The 25,042-nt window shown below is 38.7% G+C and overlaps 1 protein-coding gene across 2 annotated transcripts in view; it reads right to left on the bottom strand.

Moving 5' to 3' along the window:
• The window catches only part of ELP2 (elongator acetyltransferase complex subunit 2), a 46,986-nt gene that overhangs the window by 2,574 nt on the left and 19,370 nt on the right, over positions 1 to 25,042 (bottom strand). For both annotated transcript variants that reach the window (XM_045164050.1, XM_045164049.1), the window contains 12 exons: positions 24,191 to 24,286; positions 21,778 to 21,878; positions 21,460 to 21,591; positions 16,215 to 16,364; positions 13,202 to 13,390; positions 11,038 to 11,107; positions 10,421 to 10,516; positions 10,221 to 10,278; positions 9,541 to 9,613; positions 4,300 to 4,492; positions 2,059 to 2,180; positions 226 to 359 (listed from right to left, as the gene is read on the bottom strand). In XM_045164050.1, the coding sequence (XP_045019985.1) occupies positions 226 to 359; positions 2,059 to 2,180; positions 4,300 to 4,492; positions 9,541 to 9,613; positions 10,221 to 10,278; positions 10,421 to 10,516; positions 11,038 to 11,107; positions 13,202 to 13,390; positions 16,215 to 16,364; positions 21,460 to 21,591; positions 21,778 to 21,878; positions 24,191 to 24,286 (1,414 nt within the window). The remainder of the gene's footprint in view (positions 1 to 225; positions 360 to 2,058; positions 2,181 to 4,299; positions 4,493 to 9,540; positions 9,614 to 10,220; positions 10,279 to 10,420; positions 10,517 to 11,037; positions 11,108 to 13,201; positions 13,391 to 16,214; positions 16,365 to 21,459; positions 21,592 to 21,777; positions 21,879 to 24,190; positions 24,287 to 25,042) is intronic.

Here is a 25,042-nt window from a genome sequence, read left to right as displayed (position 1 = left end):
TAAGAACCTCTGAGCCACATTCCCCATCTCTATTTCACCATTCTAAATACCATCAAGTTCTATCAATTTAGAAATTCTTATGAGAAACATAAGCATTATTTTAGAAAATATTTAACTTGGAAGCTGAAAGAACACACAGATGAAAGCATAAGAGGGCTACACATTGAGAAACTTAAGTGGTCCTCTTAAAAAAACATGAGATGAAGCCCCCACACAGAGACTGACCGTTGGGAAAAGTTAAGCACCGGGCAGACGCTGACGGCAGTCACAGCTCCACCCACGTCCAGGACTGAGGAGCAGGGCCCGATGCTGTGCTCGACGGCGTCATCGCTGGAATCGCACTCACCCCAGACAACCACCTAGCACAGACAGATCACACTCTGTAATGCTTTCTCTCTGCAAGGTTTCTGTTAATGGCAATGCATTAAAGAGTTTTGATGGCATAAGTGACACTCTGAAATTTTTTAATTCGTCATTTTCATTTGTGATCCAGGACTTCTGAGCACTACAAGCATCACAGAGAAGCCACCATGTAGCAGATACAAGTCTGAGATCTCAACTACCCAAGTGTGCTGGGCCAAAGTCGACTGACCCTGCCTAGGGGCCTGCTCTTTATACTCAGGAAACCAGTTCAGATCCAGTGAGATTTGGTCCACCAAGGTGCCTGTGCATTCCCCCAAGAAATTACCTCAAAATGTATGGAACCAACCAAGTCCTTGGCTCTTCCTCTACACCCCAGCCCAGCTCAGAGAATCAGCTCAGCTCTCTCATCAAGGTTGGAGGCCCCAGCCTTAATGATACTAATCTAAGAAATGAGGCTTTTCTGGAAGCTCAGGCCTCGAAGGGGTGTGAACAGTCACAAAGAAATGAAGAGGACCGTGAAACAGACAAGAGCTGTAACTTCAGGACCAAAGAGAGACTCTGAGCAGAAGGCTCTGCCCAGGCAACCAGAAGGGCATTCCCGAGACCGCCTGATGGATGATGCTTCGTCCATTTCAGCCTTGACCTGTCTCTGAGAGTCACAGCTGGACCGTCTGCTGCCGGGCCTGACTGTGGAGGACGGAAGCAGACCTGCTGCCTGAGCAGCTTGCAGACAGTAGGAAGATAAACGCCCGGGAAGACATGAGTAGGCCAGTGAGAGGAGCGAAGGGCTGACAGAGGGCGTGTCAGAGGCCGACACATGTGTGTCACTGAGCACATGCCGTGTCAGTCCCCTGCTCAGGAACACCACAGCTAGGACTGAGAGGGTGGGAGCGGAAAGAAGGCACTCAGGCGCCTCAGACCTCTAGTCTGCAGGAACTGCAGAGACAGAAAGGATATTTTTTTTTTTAACATTTTAAAATAACTTTTATTTCTAACCACAGTTACACACAGAATTTTTAATAGTAAGAAATAACAAAAGATATATTGGGAATGAAAATTTCCATTCAAACCCCCCAGCCCACCCCATCAACATCCTCACCCACCGAATCACCTTCTCTTTATTGCCACATTGTTGTTTAGTCGCTCAGTCGTGTCCAACTCTTTGCAATCCCGTGGATGTTTTAAAGAGCATGAACACCAGAGCAAAGACTGGGCCAGGCAAACACTTCCCAGAGAACAAGGGCAAGGGGCAAGGCCAAGAACCTACTGCTAGCTCACTTAACCTGACTTTTTTCAAAACTTGGGACATACACACTCACATACCCCACCTCCTCCAATGAATGAAAAGGTAACAATTATTCACAGAATTTTAATTTCATACAAGTATGAAAAAGAAAAGTATGGATAGTCTTAACGCATTTCATTTACTACTTTTCTCCCACTGGGGCCATCTGATATTGGTAATGAGTCTGAAGAGTCTCCTCTGTAGTTAATATTTCAGAGACATATATTTATAGAATTTAACAAGTAAGAAAAGTCTTTTTATGTATGCATATAAAAAACACAGGAGGGAATACATAAACTGATTTTTAAAAACCATATTAGAAAATTAGGATTTTGTGTTTTTTTAATCCAAAGATACCTGTAATATTATTTTATTACATTTGAAAAAATACAAAGTTAAAAAAAAATTACCTTTCTGTCCCGACTTCCAGTGAAGAAATACTTGCCATCAGGACTCCAATCACAAGACCAAATAATCCTGCTGTGCACAGCAGTGACTTTGTTAGTGAAGGCAAACAGGCTGAAGACGGGGTCTGAAAGAAATACATTTATGCACTACTCTCAAAGTGGAGAAACCTGGTTTTTCCTTATTAGAAAGTTATGTTTAAGTGCCATATAAATCATGTAATTTAGTCATCAATTTATACACATAAATGGATGTCTTTTACAACAGATCAAGGCCAGGGAGCAGACCCCTCACCAGAGGACTATGGGCATACAATTATTTTTCTAGTAGGAAATGATATTATACTGATTAGTCACTCTCGAGTGACTGATGTGAACTCCTTATTGCCAAATTCAGAGTTAAACTGAAGAAAGTAGGGAAAACCACTTGACTATTCAGGTATGATCTAAACAAATAGATTCAAGGGATTAGATCTGATAAACTGCCTGAAGAACTATGGATGGAGGTTCATGACATTGTACAGAAGGCTATGTGATCAAGACTATCCCCAAGAAAAAGAAATGCAAAAAGGCAAAATGGCTGTCTGAGAAGGCCTTACAAATAGCTGTGAAAAGAAGCGAAGCTAAAGGCAAAGGAGAAAAGGAAAGATATACCCATTTGAATGCAGAGTTCCAAAGAATAGCAAGGAGAGATAAGAAGGCCTTCCTCAGTGATCCATGCAAAGAAATAGAGGAAAACAATAGAATGGGAAAGACTAGAGATCTCTTTAAGAAAATTAGAGCTACCCCTTTTCATGCAAAGATGGGCACAACAAAGGACAGAAATGGTATGGATCTAACAGAAGCAAAAGATATTAAGAGGTGGCAAGAATACACAGAAGAACTATACAAAAAAGATCTTCATGAACCCAGATAATCACAATGGTGTGATCACCTAGAGCCAGACATCCTGGAATGTGAAGTCAAGTGGGCCTTAGGAAGCATCACTACAAACAAAGCTAGTGGAGATGATGGAATCCCAGTTGAGCTATTTCAAATCCTAAAAGATGATGCTGTGAAAGTGCTATACTTAATATGCCAGCAAATTTGGAAAACTCAGCAGTGGCCACAGGACTGGAAAAGGTCAGTTTTCATTCCAATCCCAAAGAAAGGCAATGCCAAAGAATGCTCAAACTACTGCACAATTGCACTCATCTCATAGACTAGCAAAGTAATGCTCAAAATTCTCCAAGCCAGGCTTCAATTGTACGTGAACTGTGAACTTCCAGATGTTCAAGCTGGATTTAGAAAAGGCAAAGGAACCAGAGATCAAATTGCCAACATCTGCTGGATCATAGAAAAAGCAAGAGAGTTCTAGAAAAACATCTACTTCTGCTTTATTGACTATTTCAAAGCCTCTGACTGTGTGGACCACAACAAACTATGGAAAATTCTGAAAGAGATGAGAATACCAGACCACCTGACCTGCCTCCTGAGAAATCTGTATGCAGGTCAAGAAGCAACAGTTAAACTGGACATGGAACAACAGACTGGTTCCAAACCACGAAAGGAGCACGTCAAGGCTGTATATTGTCACCCTGCTTATTTAACTTATATGCAGAGTACATCATGAGAAATGCTGGACTGGATGAAGCACAAGCTGGAATCAAGATTGCCAGGAGAAATATCAATAACCTCAGATATGCAGATGACACCACCCTTATGGCAGAAAGTGAAGAAGAACTAAAGAGCCTCTTGATGAAAGTGAAAGAGGAGAGTGAAAAAGTTGGCTTAAAACTCAACATTCAGAAAACTAAGATCATGGCATCTGGTCCCAGGGATCGAATCCAGGTCTCCTACATAGCAGGTGGATTCTTTACCATCTGAGCCACCAGGGAAGCCAAGTGGATGTCTAAATTATCAGTGTGAAACAAGTGGGTAATTTAACTGTATATTATTATTCCTGTCCCATAAAATCCTCGGTATATATCATCTATTTGGTTTTATGGTGGCATTCTGTAACCATCTGCAAAGTCTAAATTTTGTACATACAGATTTTTATGGTTCTTTAACCAAGATATCTGAAAACATTATCATCCTTACAAGGAAGGTCAAGTCTTCCTCAAATTTCAAAAACTTTGAAAGACTCCCAGTAACCAGACTCTGGCCTTCACTCTGTTATCATTTCACTTTACCCAACAGCTGCTCAAAGTGAGTAAATGGACATAACTGTCTCACTAGTACCCTTCCCAGCCAAGAGCCATTTACCTAACTCAGGCGGGATTGTGTCCTGCCTCTTCCACAGTGACCAGGTCCGATCTCTGGAAACAGCTAGTAAGAACTTGTCGTCAGGAGAGAAGGCCATCTGTGTGACAGTCAAACTGTGGAAGATTAAATTTTGCACCTGCTTCCAAGATGCAGTGTTCCAGAGAATGATAGCGGCATGCTCTTTCTTGGCTGCCTGTAGGACAGAGATGAAACAATAAAGCAATGTGAGTGAAATAAACTGGAAAAAAGAAAACAAAACCACTTTTTAAAGTAACACACTGCTTCTACAGTATTCTTCATGTATCTGCATAAATAAAAACCACAAATTCTCAGAAGATACTATAAATTCTATAACCAGGTGTAACCCCTGAGAAGAGACAGACTGGGATTAGAAATGATGACTAAAGACTGGCAGTGGAATCAGAATTTTTAAAATTATAATTAACATACAATATTCTACCTTGTTATTGACTGTGTTCCCTATGTGCACCTTACAACCCTGTGACTTATTTTGAAACTGTCAATTATTTTGTAACTCCAAGTTTATACCTTTTATACCCCTCTTTCCATCATCCCTCCACCTGCACTCTGAAAACACCCTGTCTGTTCCCTGTATCAACGAATCTGCTTCTGTTTTGTTTGTCCATTTGTTTTGTTTTTTTGGATTCCATATAAATGAAATCATTTAGTATTTGTCTTTCTCTGTCTGACTGACTGACTTATTTCACTTAGCATAATACCCTCCAGGTCTATCCATGGTGCCACAGATGGAAAGACTTCATTCTTTTTTAATGGCTGTGTTATACTGCACATTCATGTGCGCACACACACCACCCCTTCCTAGTCATTCCTTTATCAATGGACACTTTGGCTGCTTCCATATCTTGTCTATTGCAAATAAAGCTACAATGAACACAAGGGTACATTTATCTTTATAAATTAATGTTTTCGTTCTCTTTGGATAAATACCCAAAAGCAGAATTGCTGGATCATATGGTATAGTTCTATTTTAATTTTTTGAGGAAGTGCCATACTATTTTTTCAAGTATGTATTTTATATAATTTTACAAGTATGTATTATATTTTTACAAAATACATTTCTGCATTAACTGTGTAATTAGTAGTTAAGAGACTTTCATTCCTGGTCCATAGGAAGTAACAGGGACCAGATTTACTATCTTGTATGAAAAAAACTAAAAGATAAAACAAAATACATGAAACAATGCCACTTCAAAATACTTGATGTCTGGCAACAAAGAACAGTTATCCCAAGGGACAAAAAGAATCATAGAGTAGAAAAAATAAAAAAACAAAAGAACATCACTGAACCCTATGACAACATCAAGCAGCCAAATATAGGTGTAACTATGGTCTGCAAAAGGATGAAAAGAAAAAATACTTAAAAAGCTGCTGCTAAGTCGCTTCAGTCGTGTCCGACTCTGCGTGATCCTGTAGACAGCAGCCCATCAGGCTCCCCCGTCCCTGGGATTCTCCAGGCAAGAACACTGGAGTGGGTTGCCATTTCCTTCTCCAATGCATGAAAGTGCAAAGTGAAAGTGAAGTCGCTCAGTCGTGTCCGACTCTTCGCAACCCCATGAAATGCAGCCTACCAGGCTCCTCCATCCATGGGATTTTCCAGGCAAGAGTACTGGACGGGTGCCATTGCCTTCTCCGCTTAAAAAGCTAATGGCCCTCAAATTTGATGAAAATAATAAACCAAAAGATCCAAGAAGTTCAATAAAACTCAAGCACAAGAAATAAGAAAAAATTATACCAAAAATAATCAAATTGTTTAAAACCAGTGATAAACAAAAAATTGTACATGGAGGGGAAAAAACCCATTATTGAGTAACAAAGAAAAATTACACTGGACTTCTCATCCAAAGCAACACAGGTCAGAAGAAAATAAAGCAACATTTTTAAAGTACAGAAAGGAAAACAAACAATTCTTTACCTACTGTAAGTACACTTTAAAAATGAAGAAGACACATATATTTTCCAGACAAGCAAAAACTCAAAAAATTCCTAACTAGCAGAACTACATTACAAAAAATGCTAGGGAATATCCTGCAGGCAGAAGGAAAATTATATGTGATGGAAAAAATTTTTTATTATTTAAATCTCTTTAGGGATAATTGATTATTAAAGCAAAAATAATAGTATCATGGGATTTCTGTAAAGAAGCAAAATGTACAAAAACAATGCCACAAAATAGGGGAAATGAAAATATACTTATTCTCTCATGAACAGTGCACTACTACTTGATGCTAAACTGTGGTAAATTAAAGACACATACTATAAAATGTGAAACAACCAATAAAATAACACAACAAAGAGTTATATCTGCTAAACAAAAGAAATGGAATTATAAAAAGTAATTACCTCACCAAAAATAAGTAAAATGGATCAAAAATCATGGATTAAACAGAAAACAAATGGCAAGATAATAAAGTAAATCTACCATATCAATTATTACATTAAATTCAAATAGTCTAATAAACACCCCTATTAAAATGAAAGATTATCAGGACAAGAAAAAGATCCAACTCTATGCTGCCTCCAAGAAATACACTTGAGATAAAAGTTAACAAATAACTTAAAAGTAAAATGATGAAAAAAGACACATAATTCAAGCACTACTCAAAAGAAAGCTGGGGAATTCCTGGCATCTAGTGGTAAGGACTCCATGCTTTTACTACAGGGGGCATGGGTTCAATCCCTGGTCAGGGAACTAAGATGGTGCAAGCCTCACAGTGTGGCCAAAAAAAAGAAAAAAAGCTGGAGTGGCTATATTAACATCAGAGTGGATTTCAGAGCACAAACTATTATCAGAAATCAAGAGTTTCATTTCATAATAATAAATTAATCAGTTAATCAAGAGAACATAATGATCATAAATGCTTAGGATCTAACAACAGAGCTTCAAAACACAGAGTACAAACTGAACACACTACAAAGATTAAAAGACAAGTTTACAATTGTCGTCAGAGATTTTAAAATGCCACACACAACAGAACTTAAAGAGCAAAGATGGTAATGCTATCAACCAATATAAGTCGTATTTTTCAGAACACTCCACCCAACAGAAACAGAATCTACCTTCTCCAAGACAACATGGAAATTTACCAAGATTAACTTTCAAATGATTGAAGCTATACTACACTTTTTAAACAAAATGAAATTAAATTAGAAATCAGTAACAGAAAGATACCTTAAAAATACTCAGTATATGGAAGCTAATATATTTCAAAATAACCCATAGTTAAAAAATAAAAGATGAAGGAAATTTAAAAGTATTTTTTACTGAATGAAAATGAAAACACAACACACCAAAATTTGCAGAATGCATCAAAAGCAATACTTAGAGGAAAACTTAACAGCACTAACACCTATCCAGAAGCCAGGATTGAGGGCTGGGTGAAATGGGTGAAGAGTCAAAAGGTACAAACGTCCAGCTACAGATAACTAAGTTAGGGGGACACAATGTAGCACAGCAATTATCATCAATACTGTACTGCATGTTTGGAAGTTGCTGAGATCTTAAAAGTCCTCAGCACAAGAAAAAACTTTGTCTTCTATGTATGATGATGGATGTTAGCTAGACTTACTGTAGGGATCACTTCTCAATGTAAACAAACGTCGAATCATTATGCTGTACACCTGAAACTAACACAATGTTATATATGTCAGTTACACCTCAATAAAAAGAATAATTTTTTAAAATGTATATACATATATATCATGAGCAGGAATGCAAAGCTGGTTCATCATTTGCAAAATCATTCAATGTAATTCATCATATTAATAAATTAAAAGGGAAAAACATGATATGCCAACAAAGAAAAAAATTTGACAAAATCTAACATCCATTCTTGATAAAAACTCTCTGCAAACTAGAAACTGTAGGGAGATTTTGCAACCTGATAAAGAATTAGAGTCATAATGCACAGCAAACATGCTTAATAATGCAGAAGATCTTTGAGTCAGGCGAAGATTACTTAGATTCTACACAAGAAGCACAAACTCAACACAGAACAAAAGTAATAAATTAGACTTCACCAAAACATAAACTTCTGCCCTCTGAAAAAACACTGCTAAGAAAAGACAAGCCACTGTGGAAAATTATCTACATAGCAAATATCTGATAAAGGAGTATCCAGTGTATATACAGAACTTTTCAAAATTCAGTAATAAGAAAACAATACAATCAAGAACTAGGTAAAAGATTTGAATAGTTACAAGTGAGCCAACTTGAAAAGGAGAAAATAATTATATGAATAACAGTGCTCTAAGACACAAAAAAGTTTGCTCAATAAAAGTGCAGTTGTTATTGCTATTATGCCCTATTCTACCCAAAGACCCCTGTATTAACAGAAAGAAGAACTCTCAGGACCACCCTCACAAAGAGGACAATAAACAAAGAGGGGTGGGGGAAAAGGAGCATGACACTATTTCTTAGGATGACCCTCAGCTCAACACAGGCAAACAGCAAGAAGCCACAGCAAGAGCACGGACAAAAAACAAACATACAGAAAAAAAACCAAAAACAAAGAAACCCAAAGGTGGCCATCCAGGTGGGCAGCTCTTACTATCATGCTTAAAACAAGTAAATAAATGTATTTTCTTGTTTAAAACAAGTAGATAATTTGCGGAAATTCAGAGGAATGTGTGGGTCTCACAGATCCTTCACATAATCCTCCACAGGATATAAACACTGAAGAGCAAGTTCAAGGCCATTCCCCCAGGCCACTGTCTCAAGTGCACAATTCTGCAGCGCCACCTACTGGTGGCTCGCTGCCCGGGCCGCCCCCCTGCCTCAACATGGCACGGGCCAAGGGGACTCGACTCCTTTAGGTCAGCACCCGGAGTGGCCTCGAGAAATGGTCAGATGGAATGCACACGGGGTTTTGCCTTCCCCTGTGTCTCCAGGACTTCTATTACTAAAAATTTTTATCACGTTTTTAGGTCTAATTTTCAGATATCTGATTAAATAGTTTTTGAGTAGGGGCATAAATCGGCTCAAGCCAAGTACTGAAAAACAAAAATGTGCAGCTAAGACAGATTTAAAAGGCAACTGCAAGCTTTTGAAGAGACAGATGCAAAAGAGGCAGAGAAAGCAAGATTCAGAAAAATCAGGCACCTGTGGCCTTTCATGTCGAATTCTGCCTGTATCACTAAGCTTGCAGGAGCCTGATTGAAATAACCTGTGACCAAGCAGAACAGAAAAGTAACATGCCCTACCTTACAAGCTGAGGCAAGCAGAGTCTTTGAATTGCTACAAGCAACACAAAATATTTCATAGCCATGTCCGTATCTAAAATGCAAAAAGAGAAAATGGATGACCCCTGTTTTAGGAAATGTATCTATATATCTCATGCTGCAAAAATTTTTAATGTGAAAACATTAACTTTAATCTCTCTAGCTAACACACAGTTCTTTTAAGAAACATTTCTGTCAAGGGAAGTATCTGGGGGTAAAAGCAGAGAGTGGAGAAAAATACAACTTCCTAGCAATAATATAACTTATTCAAACTACTAAATTAAATACAAGTTTTCACCCCTAGCCAGTCAGTATAATAAATATTAATAAAAAATCACAGAAAGGTTCGGATAGGGAACCACTGTAGGAAAAAAAAAGAGTAATAGTTTAAAAAAAAAAAATGGTGCTATGCCTCTCTACTTTAAAAAATCAAAACCAACAAATCTAGTAACTATAATACACAGCATTATAAAAATCTAAGTAAAGTTTGATTCTCACCCCTTATGAAGGCTACCAAGAGATCTTTAGATCTGGGGGTGGGGGAATGTAGCTAAGAGGAAAGCAAAGGAGAAAATCAAATTGTGGGGGGGGAAATATCACAAGTTAGGATAGAATCAGACCAAACAGCTAAGTATAGTTTAACTTACAGTTTTTGAACTTACAGTTTTTGAACTTCAGGCCACAAAGTGTTTTGCAGCAGATGGTCCTCAGTGGGAGGTTCTATAATAAATTTACAGTGCTGCAGTTAATTTTTATATTTTCTCACAAGTGAATTCTGAAGCACATATTCAGGTCAGCGGTGACACATACCACACTATGTGTACTAGTGTTTCTAGTAAACCATACTTTTGCCTTTTCTTACCAGTAAGTAAGGAGGGTTGGAAGGCCACCTGGTGATACTCGAAACCAGCACTGTTGAACAGCTCCTCTTCATCAGAATGCTGAGAAGCCATATCTCCTAGTTTAAAAGAAGCATCAACATCATGAACATGGTCCCGTCTTTATGTCTCCTACACACATCGCGATGTTAAGGCCACCAGTGAGAAAGTGGTGGCACTTCAAGGGAGGAACGCTGTATTCACGTGATTGCAAAGCCAAGGGTATTTCCACTACTCTGGCATTTTCCATATGCACTGTGGTCAATTTCATAAAAATTCCTTCCTTTTCCTTTGACTGAATATTTCCCAAACTTTTTATAAACTATGGAACGCATTTTTCAGGCAACCCACATTAGTATCTGTGGTTTAAGTGCTCCATGAAATACACTTTGAAAAGCAGCACCTATTTCAGGGTGTGCACGGGCACACTGAGCAGTTACCATGAAATATCTGACAGAGAGCAGAGATGCCTGGACTGTGATTTATAAAAAGAGAAATCACCTGTAATGAACACTAGTACATGTTATACAAGTGTGTGACTAGGTGGTAAGTACCATAGGTTCAGTAATTCTGGAGACGAATTCAGATAACTCAGTCTTACCCTGAAAGACAGCTTTATTGGATAATCCCAAAGCAGGGACAGTAGCTCCTTCTGGAAGATCACCGTCTTGCTGGAATAAAAAGTGTGAGACATGTCTTAAATGCTAAAAGATACTGTTACCTCAGGCACTGCAGGGGAAAAAAAAAAAAATGCTATGCTCATTAATGCTGAGAAGCAGTGTAAAGACCACTTATACTGAGGGTTATCTACCCAGACTTCCATTTTCTGAACCAAGAGATGAAATGCTAAGCATTCATTCTCCAGCAGACAGGTTTCAGCTAACCCCAGTCCCAGCCCCCACCCAATCCATAAAGTTGGGTATCTCTCATTCACAAGATCACTGAACCCTCACAGTTCAGTGGGTTTCAGGGTTTGACAAGGAAAGCGCTGTGATGGCTTCTAGTGAAGAGTGGGCTGAAAATGGAAGGCCTGAACCTTTATTTACAAGAGAGTCTCATGGGGACATCCCTAGTGATGCTCATGCAAACATGTTTCCCAGGAAGCCACAGTCATAGTATTTTCATTAAACATACTAAAATTTTGAGTATTTTAAAACTTTTTAACAGAGTACTCTTTAAAGTGGCAATAATCTGTTTATATGCTGCATATCAATTAAGTTATTACAAGTGAAACAAATGCCAACCATCAAAATTGGCACATGTCCATAAGCTAACAGCATTTCTTAAAATCTAAACTTTGTATTGATGGAACTGAACACAAACATGAGTAATGGGAATTTAAACTCACCAACATTGGTTACCTGAGACACAGGATGCTTCATTTTAGAAACCAAGAAAATGAAACACCATGGAAAACAGCAAAAAAGAGGCATTTCTACATATCCCAATATTTAACATGGGGAAAAAAAATCTAAAAAGCAGCAAGCGGCTTTCCAGTCTACAGCATCCCTGTATCTTGGGACACAGAACTGAATATATACCAGGGACTAACCTCTCATGAAATCCCACTGCCACATTTCAATCCCTAGAATTGTTAGATCCTCAAACCAGCCAGCCCTCCACACCATGCTCCGTCTAATGACCACAATCCAGGCCCCTCTTTCGATCCTGTTTTGTCCATTAGCATTGGAACTATGTAACAGGATCTGTCCTCTTTGCCTAAGACAGCCTGTGGCCAGACATGTCCATGGGACACTCTAGGAAGCGCAGCTGGACATTTCTTTTAAAACGATTGTTTTTCTCCCAGACTGGTGCTAATGTCCCTGCCTTCAAAGTCGCTGAGCTCAAAGGTATCCTGCTCCCACATCACTCTTCCCCACAAAGCGCATTTCACCACTTCCTTTGTTCAGGACCCATCGTCAGTACCAGAGTCTCAACCATGTCTGCCTCCCAGGTCCTCTACCATTAGACCTTTCCCCAGTTCTCCATTTCCCTTGATAACACTTTTCATTCAAGCAGCTCTGACCACTTCACTGCTCTCTTTCTCACCTTCCTTCTGCCTATTAAAGTGTACTTACCCTTCTCAAGCTCAGAAGCAAATTTGTGACCCAACTCTAAGGACTGCAAAGGACTGTAAGACATGCATTTCTGTGTAACGCAACTACCTGGCTACTTGCTTTCCCTTCCTTCAAAACTGGTTACTTGCTAATTTTTATAACCTATGTATTTTTATAAGTGCTCAAATCTTTTGTAGAAAGAGGGTAAAAATGAACATTAATAAAAACTCACCCCTTTCAAAATTCAAATGAAGCCCCACTTGCTCATTACTACAGTGACACTTCCTCCTATGACTATTACTTTCGCCAACACAAGATTCAGCAACTAGCTGGTTTTATCTAACAATTGTAAGTACATGAGCTCCACTGCCCCCTACCCCTAATCTACACTGAGATGATAATCTCCTTGAAAATATAACCTATTGTGTTTTATCACAGTTACCAAACACAGTGAATATACATAGTATTTGCATCTTAATTTAATATTTCAATTCTTTAACAGTGTCTTGGGCTTACCTGTTATAAAATTTATTATACTAACATTTAAATTACTGCCTGTACAGTATACGCAAAAATTTATCAAGCCAATGATAAAATGATTTGACTTCCTTTCTACCCATACTCTCCATTTACAGTCTTAAGTAAAACTTCTTTAAAATGTTGTATGAAGTGGCGAGATCTAGTTAAAACATTTAGGGGAATACTCACATTACAAAGCACGTGATTCATTGACTGACCCGTAATGGCACAAAAATTTTCCACAAAATTCCGAGGTGCAGAAAATACTCGAAGAACTTTTTCATCTGCTCCAGACACAAACTGAAACCTATTGATCATTGCCAAACATTTAAGATCATATCCATGTATCTGAGGCCTTGCAATTTCATGCCAAGTCACCTGGGTGCCAAAAAAGATTAAAAAAAAATGATCGCACACTTCAAAAACTGAATTCTTTTCAACAAGCAAAGTATCAGACATAAAATCATTCATTATGCCACGGAAATGTGACCATGGGGCAGATTCATCCATGTTGTTATATACAGTTCAATACTTTTTTCTTGGTATAGCCATACAAAAGTAGTATTCCTTTTGTATGGCTATACCACAAATTATTGATCCACTCACCTACTCAGATATCTGGGTTGTTTCCAGCTGTCTTACTGAGAAAACAGTCATGAACTTTCATTACAAGTCTCTGTATGAATATATGCTCCCATTTCTCTTGAGTAAACACTTCCTATGGGTATGATAATTGAATGATGATTGTGTAATTTTTAATAAACTGTCAAATTATTTCCCAAAGTGCCTAACTATACATTTTACAATCCCACCAGCAGTGTAAGAAAGATCCAGCTGCCCACACCCTCATCAGCACTTGTGCAAGTCAGCCTTTCAACATTAATCATTCTAACAGCGATGTAATGGTATCTCACTGTAGCTTTAACGTACAATCCCTAATGACTAATGGTACTGAAATCTTTTCCTGTTCTTACTTTCCATTAATACATCATCTTCAGAGAAATATCTTTTGCCCCATTACCCCCCCTCCTCTTTTTTACTGGATTGTCTGTTTTTGTTTTTACTGAGTTCTAAAAAATTCTTTGTAGACTCTAGATAAAAATCCTTTATCAGATATGTGTTTTGTAAATATTTTCTCCCAGCTTGTGACTCATCTTTTCATTTTCCTGATAGCGTCTTTCAAAGGGTAGAATTTCACACTTTGGATAAAGTCTGATTTACTGATTTTTTTTTTAAGGATCATGAGTAAACAACAACTGAGTCATACTGGTAGCAAATTACCAAGAGTCACTGAAAACCACTCCAAAATCATTTGCCTTTTTTGCTTGACTATAGTGTGCTCCCAGTGTTCTCTATTAATTTTAATCTACCAAAATGCTGCTAAAGCAGAAATGCCAATGGCCAATTTCATTAGCACAGTCAGTTTCATGAATTTTTATCAGAAACTAAGTATACTTTGTAGTATAGCTCAGTTCAATGATTTATCAGTGGTAAATGTGGTTTTTGAAAGCTTAGGGCCAAGACTGAAAGGTTTCTTCAACAAATACTGGGCTCAACCACTATTAAGTGACACTATATGATATTAGAAATTAGCTTTTACTGCAGATCTGACAGTGTTTCCTAATGAATTAAAACTAAAATTACAAGGTATAAGAGAACTTTTTTGTGGAACTAAACACACACAATTTGGCAACTAACATTTTAATTGTTTGAATTATAAAGAATACATGCATGCTTAAATTTGTTTTTTACTGAAATACAGTTGAAATATGTAATATTATGTTAGTTTCAACACAGTATACAACATAGTGATTTGACATTTAAATACATTATGAAACGGTCACCATAATAAACCTAGTAACCACCCACCTGTCCTCATGTGAAGTTATTAAAACATTATTGACCACATTCCTTATGCTCTATACTTATGCTCTTATGACTTATTTACAACTGGAAGTTTGTGCCTTTTCATCCCTTCACCTACTTCGCCCAGCTCCACGCCTCTGGAAAACACCCATTTGTCCTTTGTGTAAGTTTGTTTTCACTTTGTTCGTTTGTTTTTAGATTACACACATACATCACATTGTCTTTCTCCATCTAACTTGTATCACTTAGCACAGTATCCTCTAGATTCATCTATTTTATTATAAATGGCAAGACTTTATTTTCCTCTTTTAAATTTTTTCTTACTTTTTAATTTCACTGAAGTATAGTTGATTTAAAAGGCTGTGTTAATTTCTGCTGTACAACAAAGTGACTCAGTTATATACATATTTAAGACTTCATTTTTTAATGGCTAATATTCCACTGTATATATACCATGTCTTCTTTATCTATCTATAAGTAGACACTTAGCTTGGAGAAGGAAATGGCAACCCACTCCATTACTCTTGCCTGGAGAATCCCATGGAGGAAGAAGCCCGGTAGGCTACAGTCCATGGGGTCGCAAAGAGTCGGACACGACTGAGTGACTTCACTCACTCACTCATTAGACACTTAGCTGCTTCTACATCTTGGCTATTGTTAACAATGTAATTATTTACAATAATTACATTAAATAAATACATGTAAATATTGTAAATAATGCTTCAATAAACATGGGGGTGGATGTGTCTTTTCAAATTAGTGTTTTGTTTTCTTTAAATAAATACCCAGAAATAAAATTCCTAGATCATGGGGTAGTTCTATTTTTAATTTTTTGAGGAGCCTCCACTCCATTTTCCACAGCACTGCTACAATTTACGATCCTACCAACAGGGCAGGAGGGCTCCTTTTCTCCACATCCTTGCCACCAATCGCTGTTTGTTACCTATTTGATCACAGCCACTCTGAGAGATGAAAGGGAGTATCTCATTGTGGTTCTGATTTGCAGTTCCCTGATGGTTAGTGTTGAGCATCTGTTCACACATCTACTGGCCATCCGTAGTTTTCTATGGAATGCTTCAGTTTTTAAGAAACCTATTTTCCAGGGCAGCTGTAACATTTTGCATTCCCACTGGCAATGTATGAAAGTTCCGGTCTCTCTGCAACCTACCACCACTTGCCACTGTCCGTATTTTATACCTCAGATATCCCGAGGGTGTGCAGTGGCATCTCATCATTTTAACTTGCATTTCCCTAATGGCTAATGTTGCTGCCCCTCTCTTCATGAGCTCAGGGATGTTCTTTTCAAGTGGATCCATCAAGAAGGAAGATGTTTTACCTGTGACTGGTCTTTTCTCTTCCAAGGAGCAAAAAGTCGAGTTGTCTGGTCAGTACCAACAGTGATGATAAATTCTCCTTCTGGATCCCACGTTAGGTCTTGGACACCATCAAAGTGTCCTGAAATAACAATCTCTGGAGTCCACTCTTTCTGCAAAGAAAATGTTCATGATACATCAAAATAATCAATGTATTTTCATTCAAAATTAAGTCCGATAATGCCTTTAGCCCTCAGGTCTGATATGGGAAAGACTGTGGCTCCCAAACAAGGTGAAAAGTTAAGTAAAAAAGATGGAAATTCACAGTAACAGGATCTGTTTTTCAGTCAAGTAGATTAGAACTTAAACATTCAAATATGTGTTGTGTCCTTCAAAGCAGTTTCCTTGGGGAAGTCCCCTCCATTTGTCATTTGTGAATGCCTCCTGGAACCCAGACATCACCCAATCTTTCTGTGCCTCATTTAACTCTACTCTAAAAGAGCTACCTAGCTCCTACAGTCATTATGATAGTCAGATGAATTTATATTTATACAACACTGGCACATACTAGGTATCAGTAATACACAAGTATTTAATTGTCAAACTAAATAATAAAGAGTACTGGGTAACACGAGTCTGTAGATTCTGAGCGTATGCCTGCCCAACTCTTGTTGCTAAGTAGAAAGCTGCAGGTGTAGAGGACAGGGGTTAAATCAAACCTAGTTAGTCTACCTCCTGAGGGAGCTGGCACCAGTAACCGGTAAACGCATAATGAAATGCTGCTGCTGCTAAGTCGCTTCAGTCGTGTCCGACTCTGTGTGACCCCATAGATGGCAGCCCACCAGGCTCCCCCGTCCCTGGGATTCTCCAGGCAAGAACACTGGAGTGGGTTGCCATTTCCTTCTCCAATGCATGAAAGTGAAAAGTGAAAGGGAAGTCGCTCAGTCATGTCCGACTCTTTGCGACTCTATGGACTGCAGCCTACCAGGCTCCTCCATCCATGGGATTCTCCAGGCAAGAGTAGTGGAGTGGGGTGCCATTGCCTTCTCCAATAATGAAATGAAATATAGAAAATGTCCACAGAGCATCTTTTGGAACAACTCAAGTGGTGTAAAACTTGAACTGTAGAGAAAAATTAAATTTATATAAATAGCTAAAAGGTCATTCAAAGCCAACACTGATGAATGTGGTTAAGCCATATTATTTTCTGGCCAAAAACATAAACAGGCTGGAACAAAGAAATGCTGTTCATTTCTTCTGTGATATAAAAATTGACTCTAAAGTTAGCACTAATGGGAGTTTCCAAAAGATTTTGAAAAAAGTACAGCACTTTTGACTATCAACACAGTTCTGAAGGGCAGCATTTGTTTTTAGAAATTGGCCTTGATTGTAACAAATGTGTGTGGGATGTGAAGAGTGGAGGCAGGTATGCATGCTTGGGTGGCAAGGGTAAATGGGAACTCTTATTTTCTGCTCAATTTTTCTGTAAATCTAAAATTTCTCTAAAAAATAAAGTCAATTAAAAAATTACTCTAAATATTAGGTAAACTGCTATTATAAATTTGAAAGCAAGTTGTAAGCAAAAGTACAGTGAAATTCTGTCCTCTGGTTTGAGTAGTAGAGTTCCTCCCTACTCATCTGATGCTTTTTCGTATGAAGGCCCTCAAAGACCAGATAAAATATGGCTCAAAGGAGCTCTTAAGAACAAAATTAAATTTATCCTAAAAAAATCTTATTGGAAAGTGTCATAGATAATGATTCCCTGGTTCACATAATAGTAAAAACAATCTTAAAGGTCAACTCCAAATGGTAGATACAAAGGGGAAAATTGAATCACTGCATGTACTGAGAATTCAAATCCTTCTATATGACACAACTATTACAAAGCTCACAAACTAAAGGTCAAGCAAATTCATGCATCTGTACTTAAATAAGTACCATGCACTAACCAATTGTACCACTCAGGATACATGAATTTTTCCTTTGTAAGGGAAGTCATTAGATGCACGTTCAAACTCTTCTGACTCAAATCTGCTCTATGTTCTGACTTCTTTCATCTATTTATTTAAAATATATAGTATCAAGTATGTGTCAGGCCCTGCTTTTCACACTGTACAAGTATTAACTCATTTTAGCATCATAAAATTCCTCTCAGTAAAGCTCAGTTCAGTTGTTCAGTCATGTCTGACTCTGCAATCCCATGGACTGCAGCACGCCAGGGCTCCCTGTCCCTCATCAACTCCCGATGCTTACTCAAAACTCATGTCCATTGAATCGATGATGCCATCCAACCATCTCATCCTCTGTCGTCCCCTTCTCCTCCTGCCCTCAATCTTTCCCAGCATCAGGGTCTTTTCAAATGAGTCAGTTCTTCGCATCAGTATGGCCAAAGTATTGGAGTTTCAGCTTCAGCATCAGTTTTTCTAATGAATATGCAGGACTGATTTCCTTTAAGATGGACTGGTTGGATCTCCTTGCAGTCCAAAGGACTCTCAAGAGTCTTCCCCAACACCACAGTTCAAAAACATCAATTCTTCAGCGCTCAGCTTTCTTTATAGTCCAACTCTCACATCCATACATGACTACTGGAACAACCACAGCTTTGACTAGACGGGACCTTTTTGGGCAAAGTAATGTCTGCTTTTTAATATGCTGTCTAGGTTGGTCAGAACTTCCTTTCCAAGGAGCAAGCGTCTTTTAATTTCATGGCTGCAGTCACCATCTGCAGTGATTTTGGAGCCCAGAAAAATAAAGTCTCTCACTGTTTCCACTGTTTCCCCATCTATTTGCCATGAAGAGAAGGGACCAGATGTCATGATCTTAGTTTTCTGAATGCTGAGTTTCAAGCCAACTTTTTCATTCTTCTCTTTCACTTTCATCAAGAGGCTCTTTAGTTCTTCACTTTCTGACGTAAGGGTGGTGTCATCTGCATATCTGAGAATTATTGATATTCCTCCTGGTAATTATTGATATTTCTCATGATGTACTCTGCATAGAAGTTAAATAAGCAGGGTGACAATATACAGCCTTGATGTACTCCTTTCCCGATTTGGAACCAGTCCGTTGTTCCATGTCCAGTTCTAACTGTTGCTTCCTGACCTGTATACAGATTTCTCAAGAGGCAGGTCAGGTGGTCTGGTATTTCCATCTCTTTCAGAATTTTCCAGAGTTTGTGGTGGACCACACCATCAAAGGCTTTGGCATAGTCAATAAAGCAGAAATAGATGTTTTTCTGGAACTCTCTTGCTTTTTCAATGATCCAATGGATGTTGGCAATTTGATCTCAGTTCCTCTGCCTTTTCTAAATCCAGCTTGAACATCTGAAAGTTAACGGTTGACGTATTGTTAAAGTCTGGCTTGGAGAATTTTCAGTATTACTTTACTAGCGTGTGAGATGAGTGCAATTATGTGGTAGTTTGAGCATTCTCTGGCATTGCCTTTCTTTGGGTTTGGAATGAAAACTGACCTCTTCCAGTCCCGTAGCCACTGCTGAGTTTTCCAAATTTGACGGCATACTGAGTATAGCACTTTCACAGCATCATCTTTTAGGATTTGAAATAGCTCAACTGGAATTCCATCACCTTCAGTAGCTTAGTTCGTATTGATGTTTCCTAAGGCCCACTTTACTTTGCATTCCAGGATGTCTGGCTCTAGGTGAGTGATCATTGTGATTATCTGGGTCGTTTTTATATAGATCTTTTTATATAGTTCTTCTGTGATTTCTTGCCACCTCTTCTTAATATCTTCTGCTTCTGTTAGGTCCATACCATTTCTGTCCTTTATTGTGCCTATCTTCGCATGAAGTGCTCCCTTGGTATCTCTAATTTTCTTGAAGAGATCTCTAGTCTTTCCCATTCTGTTGTTTTCCTCTATTTCTTTGCACTGATCACTGAGGAAGGCTTTATCTCTTTTTGCTATTCTTTGGAACTCTGTGTTCAAATGGGTATGTCTTCCCTTTTCTCCTTTGCCTTTCGCTTCTCTTCTTTTCACAGCTATTTGTAAGGCCTCCTCAGACAACCATTCTGCCTTTTTCCATTTCTTTTTCTTGGGGATGGTCTTGATCACTGCCTTCTGTACAATGTCACGAACCTCCATCCATAGTTCTTCAGGCAGTCTATCAGATCTAGTCCCTTGAATCTATTTCTCACTTCCACTGTAAAATCGTAAGGGGTTGATTTAGGTCATACCTGAATGGTCTAGTGGTTTTCCCTACTTTCTTCAATATAAGTCTGAATTTGGCAATAAGGAGTTCATGATCTGAGCCACAGTCTGCTCCCGGTCTTGTTTCTGCTGACTATATACAGTTTCTCCATCTTTGGCTGCAAAGAATATAATCAATCTGATTTCGGTGTTGACCATCTGGTGATGTCCATGTGTAGAGTCTTCTCTTGTGTTGTTGGAAGAGGGTGTTTGCTATGAGTGGTGTGTTCTCTTGGCAAAACTCCAAAATCCCTCTCAGTAGGTGTTATTACTGTCCATATTCTACAGATGAGGAATCTGAGACAAAGGTTCGGTAATGTCCTCAAAAACATAGCTAATGAGTTCTGGGGCCAAGATCCACGTGGTCCTAACACTGTTTCTGTCATCCCATTTCCCCAAACCCAGAGAAGCAGGTCAGAAGCAAATTAGGAAGCAAGAGATTGGAATAATACTGTAAAGCAGCTATTATACTTACCTAGAGGAAGATTATCCCACTCCAGGAGAGTAAAAAGTGTAAGAAAGATCTAGAAAAGCCCAATATTTGCAGGATCATTTAGAATTACATGTATCAAGAGCCCCTGAGAGCATTAATATATTCCATCATAAAATAACAGGTCCTTCTAAATGCCCTTATGTCAGTCAGTCATTCAACAACTCAACAAATTATCAGTGGAGCACCTAGCTATCCAACAGGAAAACATCAAATTATGTTATCTTGCAGAACACAAAGAAATTAAATATTTTAGGAAAAACTCGCATCACAAAATGTATATAGCTTAAGGGAGAGCTTAAAATTTATGCAGTTTAAACTTATGTAAAAAATTTAACTACATGCAAATTTTAATACTGCAACAATGCTAGACAGTTGAATTTTATTCTTAGAAAAGCATAAGTTTCTTACTTAGTAGAACAACAGAATAACATCTACAGAAAAAGTGACATCATCTGAACTTAAATGCCTCTACTAAGTTTCTGAAGAGTGTTAGAGGTAAAACAACACTGTATCCCTAGGTTTCACTTATGATTTACTCTATTTGATCAGAAATGATTTAAAAGCATTTTCCTTACTGGGTTGGTAGCATTCTGTTTCCAAAGGTGCAACGCTCCGTGGAAAGCATGAGCGATGATCATGGAGCCATCTTCATTGAACTGGCAATCATAAAATCCCAGGGTATTGCCACCTACTTCTCCTACTCGAACCTACTCAACAATACACAGAAAACAATTCACAACCAATTTCTCACAACAGAAACCACTGATTCCAGAGATTATGTTCTCATTTATTTAACATACACAAAGAGTGAACATCTGTGGCTCTAGGAACACAGACTTGGGATTTATGCTTAATAAACTCATTTTTCTTTTCCTTAAATATTCACATTTTACCTGTTCTAGCCAAACTCCTGACTCTTCATCTGGAGCCCAGAGAATCATGGTTTTATCCATTGAGGCAGACAACAATCTCATTGGCTGTTGTAGGATACCATCTAAAGAAAAAACCAAACTACAGTAAGTCCTCTAAATAAAAAATTCAAATTGCACACTTTCATAGAGGCAAAGTGCATTCGCCACGTCCAGTCACATGAGTTAGTTCACGTGTCTAGCATACATTTGTCAGCTGTATGCATCCTCTGCAAGTGGCCACGCTTGTGTGCTTTACAGCACTGTAGAGTCCAGTGGCACAGTATCTTTAAGCTAGATCTGCCGGAGGGCAACTTCACTGAACTCCTTGCTGTGCGATACAAGGCACTTTCTAATGAAGACCTCCAATGAAGAATGGGGAGGCCCACAGAAAGGACAAAGAGAGAAAAGAGGAAAAAGAAACTGAAGAACTGAAGAGATTCATGACACAGGAAATGGCAAGAGGATTTTCTTTATTTGAGGAGGCACTGTTGGTTTTTCAGGCGCAGGACTGAATGTAGACCAGTACACGAAGGCTGCAGCAGCCATTCAGAATGCAATCCAGCGCTACCTTGTCATCCACGACAAGAAAAAAAGAGCTGCTACCCAGACGTCACTGGTTCGTTTTTTCAAGAGGCTTAGATAGAACTGAATCCAGTAAAGAACCAACCCTTTGCCATCAACATCAGGTGTTGAGTGAAACTGCAGCCTGGCCTTCATCTTTCGACAGCCCTTCAGCTCTACCAACTCCCACCTCCCCGCCCTCCTCCCGTCAGTAACTCTTCTTGCCTGGTCACTCGATGCCACCCCTGCATGCCAGCTGTTGTACTGCACTACCGCACTTTTCAAGGTACAGTGCTCTAAGATTAAAGATGTTTTATTATTTGTGTGAAAGTACTATACATTTATTATAGTACTGTACTATATAGCTGATTGTATTAAGCTGAAAAGGCAGCTTGTAAAGCGCAAATGCATATTGATATAGTTTTAACAGCTACAAAACAGTTTATGATTACATAAATGTGTAGTATAAAAGGATAAAAACTGCATGGGAATAACTGAACTCAGCCTTAAGGGAAGGATGGAGGGGGGAGGGTTCAGGAAAAACTACACAGGGATCCCCGTATCTGTATCTAATTTATCTCTTATTTTAATTAATTAATTTTTGGTCGTGCTGGGTCTCTGTTGCTGTGCGGGTTCTCTCTAGTTGTGGCGAGCAGGGGAGCGAGGGCTTCTCACGGCGGTGGCTTCTCTTGCTGTGGAGCACAGGCTCCAGGTGCATGGACGTGGCAGCTGCAGTGTGTGGGCTCACTTGTGGCTCGCGGGCTCAGTGGTTGGGCACACGGATTCAGTTGCTCTGCAGCATGTGGAACCTTCCAGGCCAGAGATCGAACCCAGGGCCCCTGCACTGGCAGGAGATTCTGATCCACTGAACCACCAGGGAAGTCCTATAATACCTAATTTAACTTTTTTTAAACTGCAGCAAATATGACATCATAATAAAAGCTGGATGGTGTTACCTGAGGATTAATTACTGCTGCTCTCTATTCTTGTCTTGGGGAAGGGGCTGGGAAGAGAAAACAGGGCTGCTGCCATGCTCAGCTCTACACCTCAGTGCCAACTCGAACGTGCACACAATCATCACTCCATAAACAGAGGTTAAGGGTAAAAGAAAGAAGGAAAATCTTTACTTAGTCATAAATGATGTAGCTTGGTATTACCAACTTTGTATTTCCAAGGGTAAAGGATCAAGTGAAGTTGTCTTGAAAGTCAGTTTCTCTTAAATCCTACAAGGACCAGGTAAAAACTTTAAAAATAAAAAGTTAAAAGCCATATGGCAGTTTTGGCATCAAAGCAGGAATCATACTTTTTTCCCTCTTAGAAATACAACTTTCAATGAAATTGAAGACCTAGCTGAACGGGTTATAGTATTATACTTTACCAACATGAAAATGTCTTATACTTGAGATTTCTTTTTTTATAATTGTTTGTTTGTTTTGGCTGGGTTGGGTCTTCATTGTGGCGCACTGGCTCTTCGCTGCTGTGCTAGGGCTTTCTCGAGTTGCAGCAAGCAGGGGCTTCTCTTGGGTTGTAGTGGACAGGCTCCTCATTGCAGTGGCTTCTCTTGTTGCGGAGCACGGGATCTAGGGTGCGTGGGCTCAGCAGTTGTGGTTCACAGGCTTAGTTGCTCTGTGACATGTGGGAACTTCGTTCCAGACCAGGGATCGAACCTGTGTCCCCTGCACTGGCAGGCAGATTCTTAACCACTGGACCACAAGAGAAGTCCCTGAGATTTCTACTTACACTCAAAAATATCCTCTACTCCATTTGGTCGGCTTAAAATTCTATCAGTCAGACGTAATTGAAATGAGGGCTTTGTGTTCGCTTTTCTTCCTACCTTTGTAAAATGAAGGCTGCCAATGAACTGCGTTTACCCAGTTTTCATGACCAGCCAGTACAGTCTCCAGAGTAACCGCAAATGTTATTTTAATACCTACAACAACAACAACAAAAGATTCTTCCCACAAAGTTCTTTGTAAAAGGAACATTTTCATAACCAACTCAGTTGTACAATTACATTAAAAAAAATCAGAACAAAACATGATTTAGATTCAACAAAAAACATTAATTCTAAATTTCATCAACTTTACCCCTTGTTCAAAATTACAGGAGAAAAAAGATATATAAATTCTAAAGATATACAGATTTTTCTTTATGTTTTGCCTACTTAGCTATAAATAAAAATTAAGGAATATGTTCTACTTTAAATTTTCAGGAACAGTGACTCTTATGCTATAATTAAAAAACAAAAAAGACATGCCGGCCTTCTTTGATATCCTCACTCATTATGTGAAATAGTCTAACTACCATTAAAAAGAGACAACACCCCTAAGATAAATGTAAAAATAAAGGAAGTCAAATCAGTACTGTGAACTTTCAAACAAAATAATTAATGAAAATAACACAAAAGTTTTCATATTTGGAAACAATATGCTGCTTATAGTATTTCTTGGTTCTCTCCATAAATCTGTCACCAAATCTCAACTCTAATGGGCATTATAACCAAGAAAAGTAATAATAAAGAAGTGTATTTCTGGATGAACAATGTTAAATAAGGATTAACATGATTTTCATACCCACAGAAAATTATCTCCTTTAAATACAACATTCCAACAGAACCTACCATGGTGGGGTACTGTTCTGATGCCAGACAGTAAGAAAATCAGAACTACATATGCCATTCAAATAT

This window comes from Bubalus bubalis, chromosome 22 (genome assembly GCF_019923935.1).
Source record: "Bubalus bubalis isolate 160015118507 breed Murrah chromosome 22, NDDB_SH_1, whole genome shotgun sequence".
NCBI lineage: Eukaryota > Metazoa > Chordata > Mammalia > Artiodactyla > Bovidae > Bubalus > Bubalus bubalis.
This window is presented reverse-complemented; position numbering and strand designations above follow the sequence as displayed.